The sequence below is a fragment of the Temnothorax nylanderi genome, unplaced genomic scaffold (assembly GCF_030848795.1).
Source record: "Temnothorax nylanderi isolate EJ_2023f unplaced genomic scaffold, tnyl_v1.0 TNYL_tig0049_pilon, whole genome shotgun sequence".
NCBI lineage: Eukaryota > Metazoa > Arthropoda > Insecta > Hymenoptera > Formicidae > Temnothorax > Temnothorax nylanderi.
The window spans coordinates 998,988-1,024,238 of NW_027249111.1; the positions used below are offsets into that span (position 1 = coordinate 998,988).

General features: G+C 42.3%; 1 protein-coding gene across 1 annotated transcript in view; it reads left to right on the plus strand.

Annotated features, from left to right (window-relative positions):
- Nucleotides 1-25,251, plus strand: part of LOC139772434 (kin of IRRE-like protein 1) — a 346,418-nt gene that overhangs the window by 265,225 nt on the left and 55,942 nt on the right. The window contains exon 4 of the mRNA XM_071706124.1: nucleotides 18,998-19,108. Within this exon, the coding sequence (XP_071562225.1) occupies nucleotides 18,998-19,108 (111 nt within the window). The remainder of the gene's footprint in view (nucleotides 1-18,997; nucleotides 19,109-25,251) is intronic.

Consider the following 25,251-nt stretch of genomic DNA (forward strand, 5'->3'; position numbering starts at 1 on the left):
ATAACAAATCGACCGCGATATTTCACTTGATAATAAGTAGCAAACTGACCGCAGCCAGGAGGGATTCATTCTCGTGGGTGGGGAAGAACTCGCGGAATTCCGGAATGCGCCGCGCCGGTGAGGAAAGAGAGTGTCGGGACCGAGGGATAAAAAGAGGGTAAAGAGCGAGAAGAAGAGAGAGAGAAAGAGAGAGAAAGGGAGATTGGCAAACGGGATTCGAGAACGGAAAAACGGTCCGCGAAGTCGCATGAATTTATGGGAGACATAAATCCAAGTTGCTGGCTCGCGCGTACCACGATTTTCGGAAGCCTTTGCGGACGTCGGCCTCTCCGGACGCGGACGGTTCGCGCCATCCAGCCCTTCCCGATAGAATTGAAAAAGACGATTCTCCTCCGTCCATTGATGAGATCGACGATCGTCACGCGTGAAATGTCGTATAAACGGCGGATATAACAATTCGTAATCTTGAAAAGGTCGACGACGCGGATGTATCTGAGACGTGGGAAAGCAATTTCGACTCAGGACGAGTTGACATAAAGTTTCTAGGGATTCCAATCCGTCGTGAAGGGAATCCGTTCGCGGAAGGAATATTTTTAACGAACTTTCCGATGTGCAGTGCGAACCGAGTTATTTTTCATTAAAATAGACGATGTAGAGAAAATAACGTCGCTCGCGCGCGCGCGCGCGCCCCACATCGCCATTTTGTCGACTGCACGTCGAGAATTTAATACGGCAAAATGAACCAGGCGCCCAGAATGAAATCTAGAAGACCGACGATCTTTCATTAAAACGCGACTTTCGCGTGTTGCGACAAAACACAGCCCGCGTGTACGCGCGCCAGCACGTAATGGAAAGTGATTGATGATCTTTTATTAAAGCATCTTGCGGCCGTAACGTCCCGAAGTATTTTACCACGATGAGAAGACACTGTTTCTCGAACGAAGAAGAAACGCGGGCGAAATGGACGATTAATTTAAATATGGTAATCGAATTTATCGCAAACAGTTTTATACATTGCGAATGATACAATAGAATCTGTTAATCATAAAATTATTCTCTCAATGTAAATTAGTAGGTAAATTAGTAGGTAATACCGATCGGATGAAATTGCGAGAAAATAATCCGTCAAATAGCCTGCCAATAATCATCCAATATCAGATTCCTTTCATTGTAATTGCACGCGGAACGATTGGTCTCATTATTTAACCTTACCGTGCGTTTATTTGCTGTATATACACATATTCAAACTCGAATGAGCCTCCTGTATACGTTTCAATACATATAAATATGTTGATCTTTTTTTCTGTTTTTCAATATGTTTAAAACTTAACAATTTATTTATTTGAAAAATTATTAAGATCAATATCTATCAAATATGAAATACATTTGCATATTGTAAATTATTATTTTAAAAAAAAACAATAAAAGAGCAATTGTTTCTTGAAAAGTGTCTTCATAATTACGAGATATCTCATTGCGTTTGTGTCGGTGGCTACACTTATTTTTCATATCATTATATATTCACCATTTTGAGGTGTCGTCACACAATTGAATAAATCGAAATTTGCGCGGCACTCTAAGACGAAAAGATGAAAACTGCTACAATCGGACACAATAGCTGCGAGATTAAAGTCGCGTTAATGTAGCAAATAGCTGGTTGTAAAACTGATCTGTCGACTATTTTGTCTCGTTCTCATCCAACGCTTTTACTGAGCATCCTCCGCGGTCTTGGTTTCGGCTTACTGAACTATGTGTATAGCAACGACAACAGGCTCTCTCTCTCTCTCTCTCTCTCTCTCTCTTCCCACCCCCCCCCCCCCATCACCCCCTCTTGTCGGCTTGAAATCCGCAAGTGCGAGCGTACCTATATACACATATATACGGGCGAGCGAACGTTGTCACCCGCGGCGTGATAAACTGCTGCGCGCTAACTACGCGAATTATTCCAAGTAGATGCCGGTGCTATGCGCAGTACTTGCTGAAGAAGTTTCGCCCGCACATCTCTCCGGGCCCTCGAGCCCTCGGCATATAACGCGCGGCCGGAACAAACGGGGAGTGCGGACGTGTGGCTCTACGACGTGGGGGAAAACGCGAGGGTGGTAGTGTGGTGCGGGCATTCCTCGCACCCCTCCTGGCATTACGATCTCGCGCGGGTAACCAAAAACGGCTCGGTAATCGCGTTAGTTGCCGGAGGTATCCGAACATCTCGACTAATATCGCCGCCGCGCCGCCCGAATTACGTCATCGTTTGTGGCTGATTCGAACTATCGAGGTCACCCCCTCGAAGTGCTAGAGAAACGGCGAGGTCGCTCAAAGAGAATTTCTCGTTCTCGCGGCCGATTGCTCAGTTTATAATCCAACACTCGTTCCGCGCGTTGGCGTATGCGTGTTTGCGTGAGTTTATTAAACAAATAAAAGGATAACCTTTTAATCCGCTTAATTATTAAATAACGATAAAGCGTACATGCGGAGGGGAGGCTCGCTTGTATGTATTTTGATGGAAAATAATGTAACCGTTGCAAATATAAAATTCGAAATATTTAGTACACGTTGTATACCTATTACGTGCAATGTTGATTTAGAATAAGATTTTAAATAAGATTTTTTATGGCCAAACTCATGGTTTTTTCCTCATGTAAAAAAGATATAAGATATATTTAAATTATTTGCAATTAATAAGAAAATAATAAAAAATAACATTTTTATGCACATAAGGTAATAAATCAAAATCAGTCATATATTTTTTAACTCGAAAGATTTTCTTCTCTTTAAAGTGATAACGTAAATCCCATGACGTCAAAAGCCGGCGAAAATGTATGGTTCTACTTGAAGTTTCCGTGTGAAAGACTCGAGACACTTCAAAGCGGTAAAATTTTATACATTTTTCTCGACGATGTTTCTCCAGGAGGCCAATCCAATCATTCGAACGGTCTCATCACAGTCGATCGATCTAATTGTGCACGGGCGTCGACTCGATTCAGATGCAAATCATAGCAAACGAACTCGATTCGCCGTCGAAATTCACGAACCGCGCCGGTGAAATTCGGCGCAAGATGTCCCACTAAGAACGTCGCGGCTCCCTCCCCTCTTTATCTTACCCTTGACGAGAGGTGGAGTCCTTCTCGACGACGAGTGTTCATTCCGCAAGTATGTGTCGCTTTACCTTAGAGTAATGTTTCGCAAATATTAGCGTAGAAATCGGCTCCTTTACCTTCCGGCTTGGCTCTCCGGATCCCCTCGCTATCCGCACTCGGCCTCCCGCGCCTTCTCCCCCCCTCTCCCGTCCCCTCGTCTCCCTCTCGCCTGCAGCTGCAGTTGATCTGACTGCAGACGCCCAAATTGGCTCGATACATCCGACAAACGTGAAGCGAGTACATAACTCGATAAGTACACAAAATTTTCCTCGCCGTATCCACCGCCAAGAGACGAATATCTCAACAGGAGCGTATCTTCCCACCTTCTTCTTCCTAGTAACATCTACGCGACATCCGACCCACCGCTAGGAACACACCACGACGACGGCGACGTCGTCGAGCGGGATCTTTATTGCGCGTGACGGTCGTTGGTCGTTGGTCGTCTATATATAGAATTTCCATCTTTTTTTCTGGCAAATTACTGTTACGCGTCACCGCAATAAACGGAACGTGTAAAATAGTGAGGTATTATTGAAACCGTTGACTTTACGATGCGACCAGAATTCACGCCGAATCGATGCCTCAGACTGGAACCTGCCGCCTATATAATCGTACGTTACCGCAATAAATTTGGCGGGGGATCGCCGATGGTGCGGCGATCGGCTTTACATAAGTCATCGATTGTGCATTACGTAATGCGTGAGTCTATAAATATGCTTGCAATTTATACGCAATAAGCTAGAATGGACGAAACGTTTATTTGATTATTATGATCTCGATAAATGTTTTTTTTTTCTATTAATCAGGAAAAATTTGTATTTTGATATTCACTGTCTTTTAATCGTTCAAACATTAACGGTATAAAGACTGGCTGATTATTTCCTTCCCTATATATACTAAACTCTTGCAATTTTATCGTGTTCCTCTATACGTGAGGTAAGAATCACTCGCCCTTATGAATTCACGCCGAAGGGCCACGAATTCCGACCGGCCAGCAGATTTTAATATTTGCCGTCATATCTCAGCGGGGCAAACTTTCGACGCGAGCTGACTCTCACTTAAAATCACTTTATACGAATCGCGAGCACTTTTTCATCCGTCATCGTTTCGCACATCCCTTCCAGTCCCGAATCCGAATATGGGCCTTGCCCCATCGTTTTCCTCGTCCCCTTTCCTCGACCCATAACCCATATCCCATGGATAACTCGCGAGAATCCATTTCGCCCGTCGACGACTTCTGAAAACGCCCGCATTATTCTTACGGACCCTTGCCTCTCTTTACATCATCCTGAAGACGTATGGTGTCGGATAACATTTTTCCCGGGTAACGTCGCGTCGGCGACGTCGCAACTTGCTTGCGATGACATAGTGGCCAGCAGTTTCGCGGTGGGAAAGGTTCCATAATACTGCATATAAGTATAAGCTGGTTTCGAATTATCACCGCGGCTTCGACTAACACTTCGTTAACGCTTCATCTATCATCCGGATTTTAGCTATCTTTCGGAAAGTTGCAAAAGCACGCGCGCATTAAATGCATCGGGAATGCAGGCAGTGCGAGCGGAAGATTAAATTGAAAATTTTCGAGCGAAATTGCATTGCCATATCAATTAATTTTCTTTACGAAATTGAGTTTATGGAAGTTATTTCAAAAATAATTCTGCGTGGTTCGTAAAATATGAAAGAAAAATCGTGAAAAGCCGTTTGGAAAGTAGAATCGGGAAGAGAAGAGTATCAAACGGTCAGGGGATGTATATATATCGTGTGGGATATATATATATATATCCCCCCCCCCACACACACACACACACACACACGCACGCACGCACGCGCGCGCGCGTGCGTGTGTGTACGTAGTTCATTCGTGGAACTTCTATACGCGACCTCAGCAGATATCTAAAACCAATAAAGACCCGCAGACACACTTCCTCGTCCACACTGGCGGTTAACGAGGTACTAAGGAATCCGAAGACAGCCATTTGGTGGTTGAAAATTAGACCACTTAGGCTTAAACGACCCTGACGATTGCTCGCGAGAGTTGCCGTAACTTTTAAGTCTAGACGGACGAAGACACGCTACCGTAATTACGATTCGATTGTGTTATCGAGGGTAACGACGAACAGGAGAAGATATTAGGAACTTTGAGGCGCGCACGAAACGAGCGATTGTGTGAAAAAGGAAGTAGAACATAAGCATTATCATAGACTCGCGTTATTTTTGCGTTAAACATTACATAATACTTTACTCTCTTGCAACGCGCTTGATAAAAAAGTAAACTCTGGTAAAAGGCGTTTATAATTTGGATTCTCATCTACTTTACCTAAAAAAAAAGAAATTCGAATATTTATTATCGAAAACTTTTCTCAAAGATGCCGATCGCTTTTCCAATATTTCCTCGAGTCACTCGCACGTCCATTAGCGACCACATCCGGCGCGGAAATTGAACATTAATCCGCGGCCAATATCGCGACGATCATAATTCAAATCTCGCAAATCGATAAAAACAGAACGGTTGGATCCCATTTCGTTTTGTGAAAAAAGCCGCTCCGAAGAAATAAATAGATAGATGGAGACATTTATTTAGCCGTGCAGGAATCCGGGAATCCCTTAAATACCCAGCGCAACTGTATAATAGCAAATAATTGTACGTATTGTAAAAGATAAAACGAACATTTGAACATTTAAACATTTGAACCCTGGAACTTCACCCTCTCTCAGCTCTTTCTTTCTCGGCAGCTCTTTAGAAAAATAACTTGTTTCATTTCCATTTATAAAAGAACATAAAAACTGATTGTCAATTATTGAAAATCAGTTCACTTGTTTCACCTATATCGCGATCAAAGCAGATTCGCATCGCATCGTATCGTTCGGAAACATATTTTCTGTACGAGACAATACAGAGTGAGTCGGGAAGAGAGGCAGGATGGAAGACGCGGTCGGGGGCTGTGGAAGAATTAACGAGACTCGCTGGCGTTACATTCGTTTCCGTGTACCTTGCAATTTCCGAGTGTGCCATAATTAAAATGTCGGCCGCTTTGACTTATCGACTTCGCGCGGTCGTAGGTAGGGGGTCGTCCCGTAAGAAAAAGAAGGTACGAATCTCAGACTGAGACAAGGTCTAGAAAAAAGTCTCTCCCGTCCTTTTCGATCGAGTCTCCTTTCACGGAGTTCCGGCCAATCAGCTCGGCTCTGACCACGTTGCCAGGCAGAAGTAGGGTGTATGGAAAGATGAAAGACGTTGTTGCGAAGAGATGGATATCTTTTCATCATCGAGAGCCTTCTTTCATATCGAGTTCCATTCGCACACCGTCGAAGGAAATATTTTATTTTTCGTCATCGTTCTGCGTCCAATTAGTTTCCCTCTCTCATAGTTTCGTTAAAAATCGTGTACCTCGCCATTTTATTAGATACCTGGCTCCATACATGGTTCTATTGAAGGTACACATTCGTTATACCAATATGGATAGGATTAAGGGTAGGAAGGTTTGAATCACTAGAATAAAAATTTATATTTTTATCCAGAAAAATACCAAATAAACAATAAAGTATCTAACTATCACAATCAATTATAAAGACAACTTTGCGAATAATTTTGTTCAGTTTAATTACCGTTTTCTATTCTTTAAGTTTAATTAAATAAAATTATATAAACGAATACTGGATCGTGGATGTCACTTACGGATCAATTCTCAAAATGCCTTATCGTTGTTTAGCAAATAACTTTTATTTATGAATTCTTTGATATATGCTCTTCCTATATGTCTCTGCTGTTTATTTCGACCCAAGTTGTCGATTGTCACGAACATTTTCACCGAGTTTAAGCGTTTCTATTGTTAAATTCGTAGTGTCAAATTATATACTCAATTTGAGTCAATTTTAACCATTCCTAAAGGTCGCCACTATTCCTACTCAATATATCGTTAATTTAATTAAAACAATGGAGTTAAAATAATAAATTTCGACACACGTGATAGTTAAAAATAATAAAATGTTATTTAACTCAAGGTATTGGTTTAAATTTCATCCATTAATATTTAACAGTGTATAGCTCTCGTAACTGGTGCACAATTAATATACTTGACGACCACTGCCAATGCATGTTGCAGAATTCCCATAAATCTATAAAGTCACATCCAGATCACCACTCAACCCCGGTCCTCTTTTAGTCCTAGGTTAGTAGCTCAAATAATACGAGGATTTTGTATTCGAAATCGATCAGCGTCGATGGCACGTCCTGTATGACGTAGAGGTAACGTGTAAGTACGTATAAGGTCGTCGAACTCCCTTCATCCCGACTCACCGCCGCTTCGAATATTCGATTAAATGTATCGACGGTGCTCTATAAATGTATATTGATGCGCCGAGCCCCATAAATTCCAGGCGATCCTGAAGGATGACACGAAACCCGCTTCCGCTTGTCCCCGTACATTGCTCGTCGCAAAAACTGCTGGCCGTAAAAATTTAACAAGGGAGTTCCTGGACCACCGGGTTACAGGATTTGGTGATGGCGGTAGTGAGTGAGTGAGTGAGTGAGTGAGTGAGTGAGTGAGTGAGTGAGTGAGTGAGTGAGTGAGTGAGAGAGAGAGAGAGAGAGAGAGAGAGAGAGAGAGAGAGAGAGATTAAAGCAAAAAGGAAGAAAAGAACGAGAGGAGGGAAGAAGCTTTCGTAACTGTTCCAATAATGCGAAATGAAGGATGATTCGTGCAACGGAATGATATTGAAATCCGTTGGAATCCAATATTTATTATTACCCGAGCGACCGCGTATCATTCCACAGGCAGCTATTGTCGCCTCGATAAAGTAGGCCCGGCATTTACGGTAGCTAGATTGCCGGGATTCTTCGCTCCTGGTATGTCATCGGATTTCCACGCTGGTAATTTACACATCGAATAATCACACCGTCGCGGCGTCGTTGTAACTTGAAAATTTCTAAGCCGCGTTCCTTTATTTCATAATTGCGAATAGAAAAGTAACTCCCTGAGTTACGTTTTAAAATAATTACTCTCCTTTACGCTTTTCTTTCATTAAGAAATATTTTTAACGCATTAACGAAAACGATCTTTTTCGTAAAATTGTAGAAATGGCCAAGAAATTGCATATACAATAATACGAAGAAATGATTATTTGTGAGATTTCAGTCTTTTATAATATGCAGCTTAATTGATCGGTGAACATCTGTAAATCTTTTGACAATGTGTGTGTGTGATTTTATTCCATACATTCCATATACCACATACAAATATCCAGTTTTCAAGGAAAAGATTAGTTTATCAACTTGTAATATTACGCTACAATTTATTTAATTATGCAATTATGCAGTATGATATAATTATTATTGTACCTACAATAATTTAATTAGTATCAATGAGCACGTTTCGATATGATTACAGCGATAATAATGTTATACACTCAACTCTATCGAAAATATTTGGCAATATTTTATGTATATAATTGTTACAACGTGTAATAGTCACGCGGAAGCGTATCGCTGAAACTTTATCATCGCGCTTTAAGCGTTTCTTTCGTCGACCCGTGAACCCGAAACGAGGGCGATGGTAATCCCAGATTTCGTCGGGGAAAAAGAGAGTCGCCGTTGCATTCTCAGTTCCATTTCGCCTGTCTCTACATTTGGCATAAAAACTCGCTCACGTACAATGCGCACACGGCCGAATATGAAAATGCTCACCTGCTTAGGAACGTACTTTGCGTTGCTGGCATACGAAGTGGCATTCGACAAACACTGTGCGGCTTTTCAACTCGCGAGAGCTTCAAGCTCAGCAGGCTTATTCAAATCGACCAGCGGCGAGATAGATAGATAGAGAGAGAGAGAGAGAGAGAGAGAGAGAGAGAGAGAGAGAGAGAGAGAGAGAGAAAGGAGAAGAGAATAACGGGATAGGAAAAAGGATGGACGTAGAGAGAGAAAGAGAGAGAAATGGAGGATAAAACAGGTTGCCACGTTCATTTCCTCGTTTTTCCACTCTCACTTCTAGCCTCGTCACGCTTATGCTTTCTTCAGCGAAACGCGTCATATCTCATACGAGAGATGGAGAGATGAACAAGGCTGGACGAGGGCGATTACCTTAAATCGGAACGACGCTCGTGAATGTCTCATTCTGCTTCCGTCACTCGAACGGAAGATGAAATATTCTTCAAGACGATGAATAAAGCCAGAAACGGACTTTCCAGAATAAATTGGCGTGAAAGATGCAGTCATAAGAAAAGCAAGCTCCGAATTAAGAACAATTTTTAATCATATTATCAATAGCGCATCGAATTTTACCTTCTGACGAGCAATAATTACCTATAGTATTTTATTCTTCGCAATAAACAGCTTGACATTTATACCTATGTATATCACCTATCGGTATCGGTATCATTTCTATTATCATGTCATGCAGCGGTCTTATAATATTGATTTTTATTAACAATTTGTTTCAAGAACTCAAGTTTTGATTAAAAAGAATGGCTAATTTGTCGCTTTGGTTCAAAACGGAACGTATCAAGTTCCGAGCAATTTACTTTCTAAAATGTAGTCGCCTCCAGCAGCGTACTCCACATATACCACGGTTATTTCCCCTCCCCCGTCCACCCTTCTCTCCTGCGAGATATCGCTCGCGAATTTCGTTTCGCAGTCGACTCAGGTGGTCTCGGTCGTACAAGTATTTTAAAACCGCGGCGCGACCCCGACGATCGAGTACCGTGCCCAGTTCGCCGGTGGCTCGTTTGAATTTTAGAACGATAGTGGAAACTCGTGTACCTCGCACACGACTCGTGAATTTAACTTTCCGGCGAGTGAGCGGGTGGGCCGGGTAGGTGGTGCCGAGCGCGAATTAATTCACGACCTCCTGACAAACCGTTTGCCACTGGGTTATACCACTGTATCGCCGACGTACCTTTCCATATTCCTGTCGCGGACGTCTTTCGACATACGTCGAGTCGAGGGAATACCTATCTTGTTACACCACGCGAAACTCGAGAGATATTTAGACATCACACGTGTTATGTCCGAGCTGTTCCAATTATGCCATTCGTTTCAAGTTTCAACTCGCGACTGTTAAACGTATTCAGAGCGCAGTAGCGAGAATATAACGACCGATTACGTCTCGAAAATAATACGCGGTCTCGCCATTCGCCATCGCGCCAATAGGTTGAAACTCTCGTTTCTATCGCGATCGGTTTTCTGCGAGGGAAACGAAGGGAACACACACACTCGGTGACATGCAGCGAACAGACCCTACCGGGAGAGACTCACTGAGAAAGGGAGAAGGAGGAGGAGGAGAAGCGGAGAAAGAGGAAGACGAACGGAAGAAGAGGAAAAACGACACGGGACCCTAGACCCAGACGAAGGAAGACGAGCTCGACGGTGACAAGGAACATGAACGATGGGCGCGACGGTAGTGCTGGTAAATTTGAAAATAAAATTTGACGTTTTTATTGAAATCCGAGGACAGAGCACCCGCGTCGTGTCGCCGACGCATATATACATGTAATCCTTCACGTCGGTGAGAGAGAGAGAGCCTCGGGGGGGTTTAATAGCGCAGTTACGAATGATGGATCTTAACTCGAACGTAACCGTCCGCTGGATGTAATCCATTAGCGTGCAATTCACTCCCTCGCAGAGATAATAGCGTGGTATATCGAAAATCTTGTCGCGTCGATGCGAAGACGATCGGCTCGCGCAGGCGAAGAATGAGAAAACGATAGAAAAGGGTGAAAAGCGGAGAAAATCAAGAGCTTGGCTCCAGTTAGAATTCTATCGCGATGCATATTAAATTCAGCGAATTGTCGTGGTATTATAGGGTCGCGCAACTTCGCTCATTACGAGCAACGAATAAACGGAAAAACTTGTCTCTTTTGTGAATGTCCTTCTCTAACAACATCGCAACTTCCCGATTCTAACTTGTTGACCAGTTTGTCGACGTGCGAAGCAGCGTTTTCGTGATCCCGCTCCTTCCACCGCAGCCCGATTTCTCTTTAGCATTACGGCAGAATTGCCGTCGGACGTCTTCTCGGTTCGCGTTGGTATTTCACGTTGCGTTTAAAAGGGGAAAAACTTGCGCCCGATTCAATCGTTTACGCTCGCTTCTCGATAAACGGGGGGGAAGGAGAGGAGGGAATCTCATGGCACGAAGTCGCAGTCCCTGTTTAGCACGTCGGTTCAAACGCTCGTGTTACGTAGGTGGTAATTGCTTGAGAATCGATTTAGCCGCCTGCACTCCAGCGACGTCGCCTTAACCGATACTGTACGCCCACGCCCGCGCCGCGAGGGCGCGAGCAATGATATTCCTGTCGATAACAATTTACGTTACGACCCCGATACGACATACGACAACCTGAAACACGCGTCTTTCCCGATCACCATGAGTTCAAACGAAGATGAAGAAACAATGCGCAACAATATGACAAGATAACGCATGTTGGATTCGAAACGGAAAGACGCCGCGCGCCGGATCACATAAAATATAAATAAATATGAAACAAATCTGTTATCGACGAATTGAAGCAATACCACTCGTTTCACAAATCCTTTTTGTTCAATTTTGCGAATGTTACACATTACGTCTCTAACATTTTCTCGATATATGTTTTACACATCATCTCGTATATATAATTTATACTTTCCATCACTTGTGTGTCGCGATCGATAACTTTATTCGGCTTGCATAACGTCAGCTCGCTGTTCACGTCGCGTTTAAGTGCCGAAAATGTGACGGGAGAAAATTTTCGCATACGCATGTCGCGCTTGGAAGAAATGAAATGAAACACGCTCGGCGAGCCGCGGTACTATTGTTATGCAGTTAAATGACAAGGTAATCCGCACGACGGTGAATACAAAATACAAGGAAACGAGAGAGATGGAATCTGCTTATTCCTATGCAGTTAATGCACCGTGTAACGTAATACAGTTATAAAACGAGATACACGATTAAATCCCGTTTCGCAAAAATCCCGAGAGAGAAGTGATTTCAATTAATCATCCATCCCGCTGGAATTTCCGCGTTCAACGTGACCGTCGCCGCGACGCAAAAATTTACGGAAAACGAGCTGGAACATGACAAACGATCCGTTAACTTCCCGTCCACGTTTCTTCAATCTTCACTTGATCGTTGCCTTCGTGTAGCTGTAAGTGATATATATTCGGGAAGAAGTGGCGGGGCGCAGATCGTTTCCGTGCGCGGAAGATAAATAATCTCTCGGAAATGTGTGGCAATATTCGTTTTTGAGTGCCGAGGGCGGCGGAATAATAAGCGAATATTTTCGTGACACGTAATTTCGTCTGCGAATGCCATCTCGATGTACGATCTGCCCCATAGGGAGTTAGCCGGAATCTCGATAACCGCGCGACCAATCTGTTTGAACCTGCGGGTCAGTAGGTCAACCCCCGTATAACAATTTCATACATTCCTGTGGCAAATATCCTCAGCAAAAACCGTTTCCTCAATCGGGGAATATTCCGATTATCGGCAATGAAATATTGCTCCTGTTTAAAAGTCGCGTCGTAATAACATGATCATGATCCTTTATTTGTAATATCTTTAAAACGCATCCTCCATACTTTATACTTCATTGAATTTACGATATTTCACCGCGCGTATTCTGTAATAAAATAATAATTTTAATTACATCATACACATACACTTTGTAATCGACTATTCACGCGGATTCATTCCATTTACATTGCAAACCCTTCTTTGATAAAAATCACGAATATTCTCTTTGCCGATCCGTGCATTCGCGTGATGTGTGTGTGTGTGTGTGTTTGCTGGTTTCTACGCGCCATGAATTTGTGCAAAAAAAAATGTAATAAAAATCGCGACTTGATTGCACGTGGCCATTTGGGACATGCGTAGTACCAGCCGCTAGCTCGTTATCGCCATTTTTACAATTTTAAGAGAATGCGGCTGATTGTAGTTTCGTTGAATTGCCAAGTTCATGATCGTCTTTGATATCGTAACGACGAATCATTAACTCTTCGTATTTTCTTGCTTTTTACAAAATTGTGGACGTGAACGCATTTACTCTCAACACCAGGGAAAAACTCGTGTAAATTTTTCGGAAAGCATTCTCGAATCCGATAGATACCCGAGGCAAAATGTAACTTCCGTGTGCCAAGAAAAAATGTGCTGTAAGTCGATTTTGAAAATTTTAGGTGAGATAATACCAGTAGATACAAAAAAAAGATATGTTGCTGGAAAAATGTTTTTAACTGCACGCAACCGTAATGCCCGCCGAAATCTTTCTTTTCGACGCTTTATTCGCGCGCACGCGAAGCCGCCCGTATCTCGGTGGCCCGCGAGCTTAAAATTAACTCAATTAAAATTGCGGTGAGCACACGCCTCCGCCACTTTGGTTCTTCCACCCCACACGTAGACGCATACGCGCGCTAGTACACAGAACCGTCCGTTTTCCAGCCGGTCTTGAAATTATTGCCGCGATCTGAGCGCGGCCCATTGATTACCAATGGTAATTGCCATTACAATTTCCATCCAGTCGTGCCCAATCTCTTCCACTAACTTCACACACGGGCCTCAGCAGGCCCCGCCACGGTTCTCGATACCACTCGATACCTAGAGCGTGAACGAGTAGCATTCAACGTACAACTTCTCAATTGTCGTAAATAACGATAGCAAGGTACGCGCAAGCAGATCGAAACTCTGACCGCGTGAAACAGTAATTAGAGCAGATTTTGTCTACTAATTTACCTTATACACAAGGATTCGATGGTAAATATCTACGGAGAGGAAAAAAGAACCGCGGGTTAAAAACGTGGCGTGGTATTTTGCAACAGAAATATAGAGAAATAAATTTATTTGTCGACCTTATAGCGTTCTACGTTACTTGTATAACAATGGATAACTGGATATATACATATACAAGACATTTAAGAGGCAGATGCATATACGTAACGTCGCAGGCAAATTAAACTCCATATTTGCAGAGGCGGACTGTTACATGTGTACGACATTGCACGCGAAACTAGACTTCCTATTTGCAGAAATGAACGGCTACTTCGATCTCTAAAGCGATGTTGTATCTGTAACTACCGGCGTACTCTACGATTACGTTTCGCCTGCGAGCGATGCTTCTCCGAGATATCTACACCCACGCGCGCGTGTGTAACTCCCGATTAGTATCGTGCACGGGGTATCGATCTTACGTTATATACTGAAGAGGGTAATCTGTGTGGTACCGCGCGTACAAAAATATATCTCTAGCTTTTTCAGATTTCTATTAATTAAAAGCAAAAATAAAAAATAAAAGAAAGTGCAGAATCAAAGCGTCGCGTCGCAGTATTTATTAACTTAACCATTTGTGACTTGACGAGTTTAATCGACACAGTTTCATAAATGCGACACGTTTAATATATGATTTGGCATCACGTCTGACATGTAACTTGTTAATACTTGATCTTCCCGAGGGTCTATAAGAAAATAAACTAGAAAATACCTGTGACACACACGTAAAAGAATACATACTTTTGCCCGACGATATATTGCCCTCTCTCCGAAACACTTCCAAGCGATTAATGAACGTAATGCCTGTTATGTGATCAAATGAGACGCCTGCTTTGCTCGATAAACGAGATGAAATTTAGCTTTCTTTCAGAATTTCATCATGCAGGCTTTTAGTACCTTCGCCTTTCGCTTCATCAATTCATCGCGACGCGATATTCCGATAAAGAATGACTTCATTCCCTCGCAATACGTCGCAATACGTCGTGACGGTTAATTGCTTAATTTCAGATTTTTCGTTGACTTCGTTTCACTCGACTGGTTAAATCCGATAATGAAATCTATAACAAATAAATTCCGTGTATTTCATGCCTCTCTCGCGTCCGCACGAAAAGCGATTTTACAGATTGACGAATAATTCCGCCGAATGTCTCTATACCTTCCCGGATTTGCGTCAATCCGGGACATGGGAATATAAATATATTGAAACTTGTCACACAATATTAATGTCTTATTTCATATCTATTGAAAAGATACACATTCGGTGACTTAAGCTAATCAGTTGAGAACAATTTTTTTATGTTGCGAATCACAGAAGGAAGTAATCTATATGTCAAATACAAATATATCGCCAACTTACTCAAATTTTTATTAAAACAAATGAAGGAATTTTTAATTTTTTTAAACAAAGATGTCTTACCTTAGAAAGAATTTTAACAAAGATGTATATTTTATAAGAATATGTCGATTTAAGACATTAAACTTTAAAATATTTATTTTATTCATTTTTTTCTGTCAAAAAACAAAATAAACGTTTCTCTTGATTTCCGATTTATTTATCGCGGATATGGTCTCTATTTTGACGTTAGCGTAGTCTCAGGTTCAATAAATAATCTTCTCGGCTTTTATATAGAGAGATTGCCGAGTGATCGAGATGGATCCTGGATTAAAGAGCAGAGAGAAAATATACCAGGTGTGCCGTGGTCGCGCAAAAGTCCAGCGAAATATCGCCCCCAGAGTCTCGTAGAAATTAAGCTCTCCGGGGTGTCGTCGCCCGTCGCGGATCGTCGCAGATCGGATGATGCACGACATGCTATGATCCTCATTTAATTTGCCCGGATACGCAGCTTTTCGAAGTAAATTGGACTAAATTATCGGCGATGTCATTAAATGTTACGCGAACATTACCATGCTCGCCGCATCGTCATCCAAATGTGACGTTTAATTGTTATTACGTATCGGTTGCGTTACGCGCAATTTGGAAGAAGGACATTGATCCTTCCTTTAACCGCAGTCGATTAAATTTAGAACGTTAATTTTACAACATTATAGTTAACATTAATAATGTTTAATTATATTAATATTAATATCAATATAAATCAGAATTCTGTAATATCATTATGCGTTGTTACTTTTATAGCAATTTAATTTTAATTACACTTTTAGATTTTACAAAAACTATTTGATAAAGCATTGAGAAATTTGAAATTATTCATATAAAGTGATATAATTATGGAACGTGGATTCAAGTTGCGTTTCAAGCAATTTGGTACGAATTCTGATATATTGCACGTAGAATAATTTGCCGTAGTTTACGTAATTTACGTAATTTATCTTCACCTTTCGTATTATAAAACGTAATTACGAGGTAAGAATATACACTCGATGGGATATCTAAAATTACGATTTTATAAATAACGAGCGCGATTCCAAAGGGAAGGACGAGGACGCACTTGAAGAAAATGAATTGGAAACGAATAGCAACATCGAGGAAAGCAATTCGCACGCTCTCGCGCATCGACTTTGATGCGGATTTAATTAATCTACGCCTGAAGCTTAGTCCGTGCGCGCGCAGCGTCAAACGAGCTTAACACAAGGGGCTTTCTGCGAGGCGTTTTCCATGCGAAAATCCTACAGTGATATCTCCTCGACGTTCCCTTTCCATTCCGAGCCTCTCCCAAGGCTGTCTGTAAGGGGAAAAATAAAAAAAAATAAAAAAAAAAGATGAAGAGCTCAAAAAGAAGAGTAGAGCGACCAGGAAACCAGAGTGAAATTTCGAGCCATGGCGTTGAAAATAAAAGGACGAGACGAGAGTGTGCACCAAAATAGAGAAGATAAAAAAAATAAAGAGAGAGTGAGACCGAGAGACGCGCCGGGCATCGATTGATTGGCACGCTGACGTGCGTGGCCACGATGGATGACGCTTTATTTCCCACCCGGGGTATACCCCGATTATGGATTGAAAAGCGGCCATAAATCCTCGTGAATACTTTACAGGTACGTTCCGGCAGGTGAAACGGCGGATAGGGAGAAAATTTCATCGCGGCGTTGCGCCATCACGAGAGAAGAGGAGATGGCTGAAAAGTGGGAAAGCAGGAGAACGGGAGAGCGGCAAAGGGATACGGCCGGATGAAGAAGACGGGAAAAGAGGAGAAAAGGCTCACTCTCGGGCCAGCCACCGAGGTGTTGGCGGGAGGATGTTACGGTGGATACCCCAAAATTCAATTTGTCGGAACGCGAGAAGAACGTTTGATTAAATGCCGCCGTCGGGGAACCATGCGTTATCATACACGGATTTTTGATCGTTTTCCGCGATGATCCGCTTGGCGCTCACGCTGGTCGTCACTGCTACTTACAATTAGAAAAACTAGATTTGTGCTTAACCTTCTCCCGCGATCGTGTTTTTCTTTAACGCGGGATTTTCCTTAATGCGGTACGAAGATTCTCGAGCTATTTCGGGGATTTTTGTCGGAGTGCACGTACAGCCGGCGTACATTTCGACGTAAACATCGCAACAAAATTTTTCTTATAGATGAGTAGACAAGGTAATTATTAGCGGGCAATTATATCAAATCGACACACGTTACACATATATTTAATTATACAAACATTTATTCGACGATAGGCTAACGCGCGTATCACTCATTTATGGCTTGCTGAAGCTGTGATCACAGCATCCCATAAACGCGAGAGTACTCTCCGTTTAAACAATTTTTTTTAAGGCTCGAGTCGGCCGAGCGGCCCTAGGATTGCTCGTAAAAAAAAACCCCCAGTCGGTACTACGAACTGTGAAATCCGCGTTGAATATTTCACAGTTCAATAGATATACGCATACTTCTCTTTCTAGCAAATATCGTACGGCGAACGTGCGGGGGAGGTTTCGAGGGAGAAAAGGCTGCGTCAGAGTGGCTGGTGTACGTTCTCGTATACACATATCGTTAAACGCAGGATTCGCAGTGTCGAGTAAACTCACCCATAGATCCTTCAGCCGATATATCGAGTAGCAATATTCTACCTAGTCGAGAACTGCGTACTTTGAAAATACCGGAGCACTGACTTTTTAAATTAAAAAAAAATCGATAAAACGTTGATATATACATCCACGCGATTACGGTTGCCGAAAATTACTCCGCAATAGCAAACAGGAGTCGAGACGCTTTACCTAAGGCCGCAATTTACGCAATAATTTACGAAAAATATCTAAAAGAGCAGGGAAATGAGCAAAGGACAGGAGAAAGAGGGGGAGATAAACGCGATTTGTAGCGGTGTAGGAGAGCAGAGAAGAAAGAGAGAAGAGCGAGTGCCACCAACCTCGTTGATAAAATGCCGGATACGTTCGACGTATGCGCGTAACTTCCAAAATAATGAAAAAAGCAAGAGAAATATCCTGGCCGGTTTATCCGACTCCGCTTCGATTTCGCGAGAGCGAATATTCCGCGAAAAAATATCGCTGCGCTTAATCCGTGAACGATCATAGCTACACACCGGTGTAGCCGATACCCAAGCACGTATCCCGTTGCAGGTACGCTGAATTTGTTCCAAATACAATGAAGCAAAGCAGGAAGCCAGTGACGGCTAAATGCATAACTCAAGTGACATAAATATCTTTGATATCCACGCTGTGTCCAAGCTCTTGCTACTCTTGTAAAACCTTAATAAGGCCTATACGACTCGTGAAAGCAACCAAAATCCTACAAAAATTACGTCACGCATTTAAATAGTGAAATGATCAATTAAGCCACCAAATAATAAACAAATTTTTTAAAAAGTTATTTTTACTGATTCGACATCTTTAATTACATTTCTCTATCTTGTAATTATTTGATATTTAAGTTTTATTGGTTTGTTTACTATATTAATTTCATTGTGCTAAAATAGTGTTCTCGTAGGAGATATAGAAGACAATAATAATAATAATGTTTTATGTAGCCATATATATATATATATATATATATATATATATATATATTAATATAATATTATTATATATATAATAATATATAATATAAAAGGATAAATATATATTTTATATTTTATTATTATAGGTATATTAAAAATAAGTTATAATTATTATAATTTAATTTTTTTTGTTTCTGGAACTAGACCTTATACAAATTTTCTTTTCTATTTCAGTTCCACCGGAGCAGCCAACCATTTTGGATCGATGGGGTCGCATCTTGAACGGCACAGCTGGCCCTTATGAGGAAGGCGATACACCTTATCTCACGTGTCGCGTCACGGGTGGTAAGCTAACACAAAATACAATTATATAATATGTATACACCGAAAAACGTTCTGCCCCCGCTAACTCTGTTGCGACACATCTACACTTATCTATACAGGATATCCCAGCAAGCTATTTTATGTTTATGAGCTTTTCGATTAATTTAAAATTGTCCTTAAAAATAAAAGAAAGAACGTAATCAGTCAGTTTTTAAATTATGGGTGATTGAAGATTAAGACAAGTTTGTACGACTGACATTTGATATACGCGCCGAAAGGGATGATGTACGTAGTTCCGAGGGAACCTTCCGAGAATAAATCAGCAAATTTCCACCGCATGCTCTATCTCTCCTCCCCCCCCCCCCCTCTCTCTTTCTCTTTCTTTTTGACATCATCGGGAATAAAATTCTTTCCCGTCCCATCTAGAAAACTCGCGGCGAAGTAAGATCTCCCCTTTTTCCATCGAGTCCCACCTAGGTCACACGCGGCACATTTTTGAGAGTTGTCGCTCGCGGCAACCTCACCGCGAAATCGTTTGAAAAACTTCGATCGTGGTTGGAGTCACTGGTGTGTCGCCGATTATTAGATCAGCCAACTTTTTATCGGCGACCGTGGCTAAGTGAAAAGTTCAGTGAAACGCGAGGATGGCCGTTCTCCCTTCCCCCCCCCCTCTCTCTCTCTCTCTTTCTCTCTCTTTCTCTCTCTATCCCCGCAGTTGAGTGCGGGGTATCCCCGGGGTTACCTAGATTGGTGCGTGGATCGAGGACCAACGGAGGCGAGAGAAACTGGAAAGAGATGGAATGAGACAGGGAGCACTCGAGCGACGCTCCCCGCTGTTTACTTTAGCAACTGGATCTAAATTTCTGTTTATAACTGCGGCAACTTCTTCGGCCCGCCTTAAAAGATTATTTCCAACCCTGCCCCTACTTCGTGGGGTTCAACCTGGTTGCCGCTCGTTCTCAATGTCCGTCGTTCTCTTACGGAGACGTCCTTCGAGCTCTCGCTGTGATTAAACACTGTACGCCTCCTGCTCTCCTTCTCGGGCCCGAAATATGCTGAGGATGAAGTGTCGTTGAAGATTTTAAGTCGCGTCGCGACAAAATTCGGTAAACTCGAATCGCGCCGAGTGCAGTCTCATCTGCTGTTTGAATATTCATTACTGCTGTATGTCTCTCTCTCTCTCTCTCTCTCTCTCTCTCTCTCTCTCTCTCTCTCTCTCTCTCTCTCTCTCTCTCTCTCCCTCCTCCCCCTCTTCGTCCCCTTCTACTCGTCATTATTTAATTGTTTTCATCAAAACGCGACATACTTTTAAGATAAACACCGGATTTATGAAAATGTCAGGATTTCAGCGAATTAATGTTTAACAATTTAGATTCGCAAATTAATTAAAATCAAAAACTATTATGCAGTGTCACGTTTACGTCACAGTTATTTATATCGCAATTATTATATGAATGAAACTTTAATTATATTTTAATTATTTCGTAATTAAGTTACGTTGATTTAGCTATATTCTTTGATTACTTCCAATATATTTATTATAACTTATTTATCGCAACGATGCTGAATCGAACCTATTTCTTTTTACGGAATTACACAAATATGTTGAACCGATGTAATCTGTCAACGGCAAATTCCTATCGAAACGTCCGTTCATCGATGAACAGCGTTATACATCACGATATATTGTCCATCCTTCTCGTTTCGTTAAAAGCGGAAACAAAACAAAAACGGAAAAAAGTGAAAGCAAAAAGAAGGAAGATATTGGTCGGCTTCGTTACCGCGAGAGGAGATGAATCTCGCTATTAGAATCGCCTCGAGCAGTCATATTAGTCATCGTTGCCAAATACAGGCAATGGATAACGGCGGATTCGGTGCCCTTGTTCATCGCAAGTCCCACATTTCGGCGGATGTGTGTGTGTGTGTGTGTGTGTGTGTGTGTGTGTGTGTGTGTGTGTGTGTGTTGTATGTGTGTGTATGTGTACATATATTGAAATATACAAAGCCGAGGGAATATTGCCGTATGCAGATTCGATGGGAATTGCATTCACGCTGCGCATCGATCAAACGCATTGCGGCGTATAAATTGAATATCGAGAAGATCGGCTTATCCTTAACAATACATTCGGCGTCGCGCTCCCGAAGACTCCATCCGCCGGACGCGAATCCAGCGTTTTAATTTAATTGTAAATAACGCTTACAAAGGAGGAGTGAAATCGATATTTCGCGATCAAGTATCACGGCTGGCGGAACGAGCGGTGACATTTTCTTCTCTTTTTTCTCCATCTTCTTTTTTGCTTTTAAATCGTTTGAAACTCGTGGCGAATTTTGATCCGATTCATGGCTGCGACGTATAGAGTGCACGAGACGAGTATAATACGAGCATTAAATGTCAAGCGATCTTTTGCCAGTCAGAGAACAAAGCGCGGATGGCGGCGAAAGACAGAGAGAGAGAGAGAGAGAGAGAGAGGAGTCATGTTTTTATTTAAAATTAAAAACTCGCTTGTTAAAACAATCGGACGACGTTCCCGGTTGTAAGTGACAGGCTGACACGTGACATTCCGCTCCGCAGGGGCCTTTTTTGCGCGAGCGAACGTGCGTAATTCGCGTAGTTATCAAAATGCTGAAAACAGATATCGTAGCGGTATCATAATCGACGCGCGTTCGCTTGCGTACTTTCGCTCTCCTCTCATAATGACGAGCTACATTTCTATCGAATTTTTGAAAATTACAATTTCGTTGTAATTGCGCCCAGCCGTGGGACGTTTGCCGTTCCGCTGCTTGTTATCTTTACGACACGCGGTTATCCGTGTCTATCCGTGCTAGAAAATTGTCCGGGACTTGTGCGACATGCGTGCGGGATACGCCCCGGACGGATCTAATCTTCATAAAGCGAGGTACGCGGTGAAACCTGGAACCAGTGCGCGACGCGAGCTCTGAAAACGGGAGCCGCGCGAATCTCTCTCTCTCTCTCTCTCTCTCTCTCTCTCTCTCTCTCTCTCTCTCTCTCTCGCGTAATTCGGCCGCCGCGCCGTCTTGTAAAAACAACGCCATGTGCCGCGTAATTAAGCGGCGCGCTATGTTAACGTTGATGTAATAAAAATGGGAATTTAATATCGCGCTCATCATTTTCGAGTTTGCCACACCATTTAAACGAAGATCGATCGGTAATACCGCCGCTGCGTGTATAAATAAGTTTTCGAGTAAGTCACGCGAATATCTACACGCGGGCGAATGTGTCCGTCATCAGGAAGATATTAACGCGAGATATTACTCTTTTAACATTGATTTTTTTAATTTATACAAAAGTTAATAGAAGAAAATAACCTTCCAGAGTATCGTTCGTTACAGTTTTTTTTTCGTGGACGCGATACCGGAAAGAACCATATGATGTAATGAGAACATGGCACAATTATATATTTCTCTCGAGCATTCTGTTACAATTAGGGATTTACAAGCACGCCTAACTCTCTTCACGCAGAGGATGTATCCGCGTTATCTATAATTTATGACAATGCCGGCGAGAAAATTTTACGACTCGCCCCGCGCCCAGAATTTATTGCCAATTACTTGACTTCGTGCCCAGAAAGAATCGAGGGTCCTTCCATAGAGGATGTATATACGTACGTAAGGAAAGGAAGTCCTTCGCCCTTCTTCACGCCACATTTCCATCCACCCGTCGGCGTCGGATGGACGCAAGGAGAATTCATCCCCTCGCGGCCCGTATAAATTCTTATATCGCGGATGATTACCGGTCGACAGCGGCGCTTGAATTTAAGGGTACAACTTTGATGAGAGTCTCGAATCGCGTCTTCGCTCCACCGCTCCAAGATATTCCGGTCACATCTCGAAAACCGTCCGTCGAAAATGAAGAAACGATTATCGCAAGCAAGGAAAGAAACGGCATCGAAGATGCGATTACAGAATAGCTTGTTCTCGCTGCTACGTTCAAAGAAAAGAAAGAGAAGAGGGACGTAAACCGAGGAAAAATAATTTTTCCAACGATGAGACCCGCGGGAGAGACAATAACTCTTTGGAATATAACGTTTCTCGAAGCGTCCGTTAATCCCAGCAACCTGGCGACAAGCGCGTGACGAAAATTGAGATATCGAATTTGATTTCCGATTCAAGTTGGAAGAGGGAGGAAGATTCCGGCGATTGTTGACCGACGCATACAATTAAATACAAATTTTACGCTGCCGAATACGCAATTTTCCGCGTATCTAGCAGGATATCAAGATCGTGTTCTTTCCGTTCATGTTTTTGTATTTATATTTTATATTTATAATGCAGCCGCGTTCTCTCAAGTCACGCTATACATATATACAATACATTTCTTATTCCGTTAATATTATTTGGTTTTATTAGTTAAAATAATATGTAGCTCATATATAGGTGGAAGTTGATTCGCGCATTGCGTGATAAAACTACAAGATTGCAAATAAATTGCTCCCAACTATTCATATTGCAGATTTTTTTCTATATCTGCAAATTGTGCATGTAATGATTAGTCGTCAGTTTTCTGCAGCTATTGTCTATTGTAGCAATAGACATCCAGTAGTAGGCCGGTTTATATTTCGATATCATTCCCGTTTACCTGTGTTTCTGTGTGAAACAAACGAATGTTTCTCTCGCCAGTCCTGTAAAAGTCTAAAATTTTTCGACTATACAACCCTGCAAAACACTCTCCCTATTTCCCCGGAGCGTACATATAAGCTACTCCGTTTATCGAGTACGTAGCTCGAAGATAAAACGAATACGCATTTATTCTCCCCCTAATCTCCGATGCGACACATCGCGGTGAACGTCGCAAATTTTCCGGAGCCGATGCACCACAAAAGCGCGTACAAGCGGCGTAATTACTGTAATTGCATAATTAAACATTGAATTAAATTGATTCTCTGGCCGCAGATAATTATAATCTAATTTATACCAATTATTAAATATTTGCCATTCTAGTAGATTGCTGTGATAGTGATTCATATTAGAAATTAATGTTTTATTTAAATGCGCGCGCGCGCGCGGTCTCTGTAAACATTGTCCAAAATGTCGCTGTATTTACAGGATTAATACAATAATATTAACTATATACGTTGATACATTGTTCCCGTTTATTGTCTCGGAAAGAGTCGAATTTCAGCTGGGGCACGTTTCCGTACGGTACATCCGTGCGGGGCAGCGCTCGATTGTAAAAATTCATTGCGCTCGCCGTGGTATTGAAATCAAATGCCAGGGGATGATAAGAACGCGCGCCAACAAGGGAGAGCATCGGCGAAGGAATTTTTTGCGATGTGAAACCATAGGAAATATTCGTCGGACACCGCGGAGAGTTTTTACTGCGGAAATCGATATTGGTCGGCCGGCAGACCGGGAGAACTATCGACGCCACGATTCGAATATGATAGCGCATCTCCGTGGGGGGAATCGGAAAACATAATCCAGTTCTGGGAGGGGTGGGTAAAGAGGGGTAAGGAGAGGGGGCGAGCACGTAACCGGAAAACTCGTAAATCGCGAAAGTTCCAATCGAAAATAAGATATGGCGCGATAAATGAAAATACGAGATAATGCTGGTTTCACTGGCTGGAGATGCAAACGCAAAATAAAAAACGATAGAACTAGTGCAATATTTAAGTACAGAATCTTCCACCGAAAGCACTGGGAAGATTAGCCAGTCGAAGGACGAAGCGAGTTCGATAAGAAAAAGCCCCCGATCATATACATATATAACTGTCACACGTAAACGTCCACGTAAATGTCGTCGTAAATTTCCTTCGACTCATAATCTCGAATAAAATTTACTGCTGACGATGAACGGCTGCAGTTTACGACCGTAAGTAATTCGCCGGCTTTAGCGTAATCGGTGAGCGACATAATTGTACGAACTCGCGCTCCCGGAATGTCTACATTGCACGTTTCGGGAATATCCAGCGATGGAAAATCCAGCATTCAATAATGCAACAGTCGATAAAACCCCGGATATCACGGGAACGACGAAAATATTGATATTGGAGGCGTAATAACCGTAGCTATTGGTTCCGCGAGCCGAAGACGCAAAAATCTCCCTACGTATCGCTGCTTTTATATTTCCGTAATACCTTTTTTTACCGCTTTCTCTCGATAGGAAAAACATTCCCCGATTCGCAGACTTCCTTGCGAAATATTTC